The sequence below is a fragment of the Berghia stephanieae genome, chromosome 3 (assembly GCF_034508935.2).
Source record: "Berghia stephanieae isolate SIO BIC M18660-M18661 chromosome 3, UCSD_Bste_1.3, whole genome shotgun sequence".
NCBI classification, from domain to species: Eukaryota; Metazoa; Mollusca; class Gastropoda; order Nudibranchia; family Aeolidiidae; genus Berghia; species Berghia stephanieae.
In genome coordinates, this window is record NC_088362.1 from 74305219 (window position 1) to 74308601 (window position 3383).

The window sequence follows — 3383 nt, forward strand, 5'->3', positions numbered from 1 at the left end:
TCTAAAACAATTACATTTTCTGAAATTGTCTTCATACATTAAATATTTTATCAAAATAGTAGAAAAAGTAGGAAGAAACGTATATACATGATCTTATTTGAAAAAAAATAAAAAAATCTTAGCCTATTTTGAAAGAACACTTTAAAAAAAATCTTATATACCTATTTGAAAGAATATAAACGCTGCGTCTGCGTCCTTTCCCTCGTGAGAGTAGGCTACGTAGAAACGGTGTTTACTATCGAGAGCTGCGATTCCCGCGAGATTTTAGTTGCCGGCTACATGATTACCTACCTACTTCCGTAAGTTGCCGACTAGACTCGTATTCATGAATACTTCTCAACAAAAAGAGAAAATGTGGCAAAAAAATCTCAAAATCAAATTTTCCTTAGATTTTTTTCAGAGCAAGCATTTTGAAAATTGGTACTAGAAATATCTACATGAATCAGCGGACAACTTATTTTCTTGAACAAGACTGAAAGACGGAGTAATTTTACAACCAAACGTAACTTTTACCATAAGGCAAAGGGGGAGGAACTGGAGGTTGAAGACATTATAACAGTTTGAATGACCACAAGAGGATTTAAGAAAATTTAACCTCTTTGTAAATTATTTTATCCTGTGGGTACATGAAGCAATAATCGCGTGGTAACGTTATTAAAGACTTTTTGTCAACGCACTTTGTGATTTACCGTCCACCTTTTTCCACTTAAGGTCAAGTTTATAAAGGTCACCAGACATTCATTCTAACGTCACTGATAATAGACGTTCCTCGTATCTACCCAGTCATGAAATGACAGCAAAAAAGTCATGCTATCTCAAGGCATGTTCGTGTCAAACAAAAGCATTAACCAATTGACTGCCGTACTCTGAAAAATCATATATCTAAAATTTTGGCCAGAAAACTCGTCCTTCAAATATAGATCGATTTAAATGACCCTCATCTTGGAAAAAATCTCAAACCTGGGACTTCGCGAAGTCCCAGGTTTGAGAGTTTTTGCCAAGATGAGGGTAATTTAAATCGATCTTTATTTGAAGGAGGAGTTTTCTGGCCAAATTTTTAGATATATGGTTTTTTAGAGTACGGCAGTTAACTGGTTAAAATCTGGTTGGTGCGCTACTGTGTGTGTTTGCTATTGATAGTGGACTGAGGATTCACTGCATAGTGAACTTATTATTTTTATGATAGCATTGGAGTGAAGAAACAATGAGCTCCCAACAAGGTACGACATTCTATTGTATATTATTTTGATTATGAAATATGGATATTATGCAGTACCGATCGATTCAAACGCAATCCCACCTTACATGTAAGCCTAATTCAATGAGGACGAGCTATATTATTATTCCATGTGTTCGAGTCATTGGTTTCCTGCAAAAAATGTTCATGTGTGCTAGTACATGTATGTCAGCTACGTGCTAACTCGGTAAATTCGTTGACATAAAAAGTGAACCATGTAATTGAATATAGTATGTAGGTACCCTACATAAGTAGTATTCTTTTGTGTGGCTTTTAATCTCTTGTGATATGACACTCACCATCTGACAGACAATCCACGGTACGAGTCCCGCTCTTGGCCATGCGAAGTTGAGTCCTTGGAAACATGCTTTTTATTCACATTGTCTCACTACACTCAGGTGTAAAATGAATACCTGACCGGTAATAGCGTTGTCACATAAACGTCTTGTCTCGTCGCACATTCTGTTAGCTTTGAATTCCTTGAAAAAGAGATTTGAACACATTTATTGGATATTGCAAGATTGAAAAGGTGGATTATTTCTCTTCTTTTCATCACAAATTGATTCGACAGCGTTATTTTTCCAAATCGGCTTTTGCACTTTCCCCCTTTTCATCTTGCGCACTGCATCCCACACCTCGTTCTTGCTTATCTCAACTACTATCTTCTATATAGGTTGTATAACTGCACTTCACCTCTCCCTGTCATTCTCTTCATTCATGAGGTGTTCGTAGTATGTTTTCCGTCGTGTTCGAATTTCTTCAACTTTTTCCAACACTCTTCCATTCTCATCTTTGATCATCGTGATATGTTGTATATCTCTCCTATTCTTGTCCCTCTGTTTAGCTATTCTGAACATATTTTTCTGTCCTTCTTTACTTTCTAATTACTCATACATATCTTTAAATGCGTCGGACTTTGCTTTTGCAACGGCTCTTTTTGCTTCTCTCTTTGCCTGTTTATATTTATCCATTTTCATAGCATCCCTCTTTGTCTCCATGTTCTTCTTTGCTTCCCTCTTTTTCTTTATTACTTCTTGAACTTATTCATTCCACCACCATGTTTCTTTTCCAACTTTCTCGAGCTCATCCCTAGCACTTCTTTGGCCACTTCACGGGTTGTATCAGCTGTTATTCAATTCCTAGTCTTCCTTTCATTGTTGTAACAAATATTTCTCTTTGCTCTTCCTCTTTTAGTTTCCACCATCGTGTTTTTCTCTCACTTCGTTTCTCTTTTATCTCTTTTTGCAAAAGGAGGAAGGGTGTAAAGGATGGACGAGGAAACGGATGGGAGTGGAGATCAAGATTGGAAGTTTGAATGTTGGTCTGATGTCCAGACGCAATCATGGGCCTATTTTAATGCTGATGTAATGAACTCTTGGGACTCTAAAAAGCAGTCAGAGTGCGGCCATGAAATTGTGTAACATGTTTGAGTCAATCTGAAGTTAGCATTTTCATGCTCCATTCTATGCAATTAATTGTCAACTTCTTGTGTTCCAAACTAAAATCATTATCGTTTTTGGAAGATTGTATTCACGTTTGCTAATTCAACTTCTAAAACAAAATGTCCGTGTCTTTATTGTTTTTGTGTGTGACCGCGGTAGCGTAGTTTGACTGGCCGCGGTGAAGACTTGTAAACAGGCTGGGGTCGCTCTTGCTCAAACACAAAACACCTCTTCAATTGTGCTGTATCATTGCCTAACGCACGTTACATGCATGAAGTCTAAAGAGCGACCAGGTTATCCGGCAAGCCAAATGGATTGCGTTTTATCCAGAATAGAGCGACACAGTAATTAAACCGTATTCGTAGTCGCAACCGGTCTATTTACTCAAATTCTAGTTAATGAAAACATAATATGATTTAATTCAATCTAATAAGCTCTTGAGACTAAAACCCCATTTTTTTGTGTCAGACGCAATCCGACATATAATCGTTTTAGTCACATTTTATTTCGTAGAAGATGTAACTGGTTTCTTATTAGATAGTAACTATTAAGATTAGCCGCGAACTAAATCCATTAATTAATTCATACACATCTTTCTTCCTTAACTACGTTGTCATGTTTTGATGTGTGTTCTGTATTGGCAAACTTCCTAGAATAAACTTTAATTCTTGAATTTTGAATCTTATTCCTATAATATGCACATT

The 3383-nt window shown here is 36.6% G+C and overlaps 1 protein-coding gene across 2 annotated transcripts in view; it reads left to right on the top strand.

The window, feature by feature from the left end:
* The first annotated feature begins 1127 nt into the window (after window positions 1-1127).
* The window catches only part of LOC144968434 (betaine--homocysteine S-methyltransferase 1-like), a 24853-nt gene continuing 22597 nt past the window's right edge, over window positions 1128-3383 (top strand). For both annotated transcript variants that reach the window (XM_078906784.1, XM_078906785.1), the window contains exon 1: window positions 1128-1220. In XM_078906784.1, coding sequence (XP_078762910.1) covers window positions 1205-1220 — 16 coding nt within the window. In that variant the 5' untranslated portion in view covers window positions 1128-1204. The remainder of the gene's footprint in view (window positions 1221-3383) is intronic.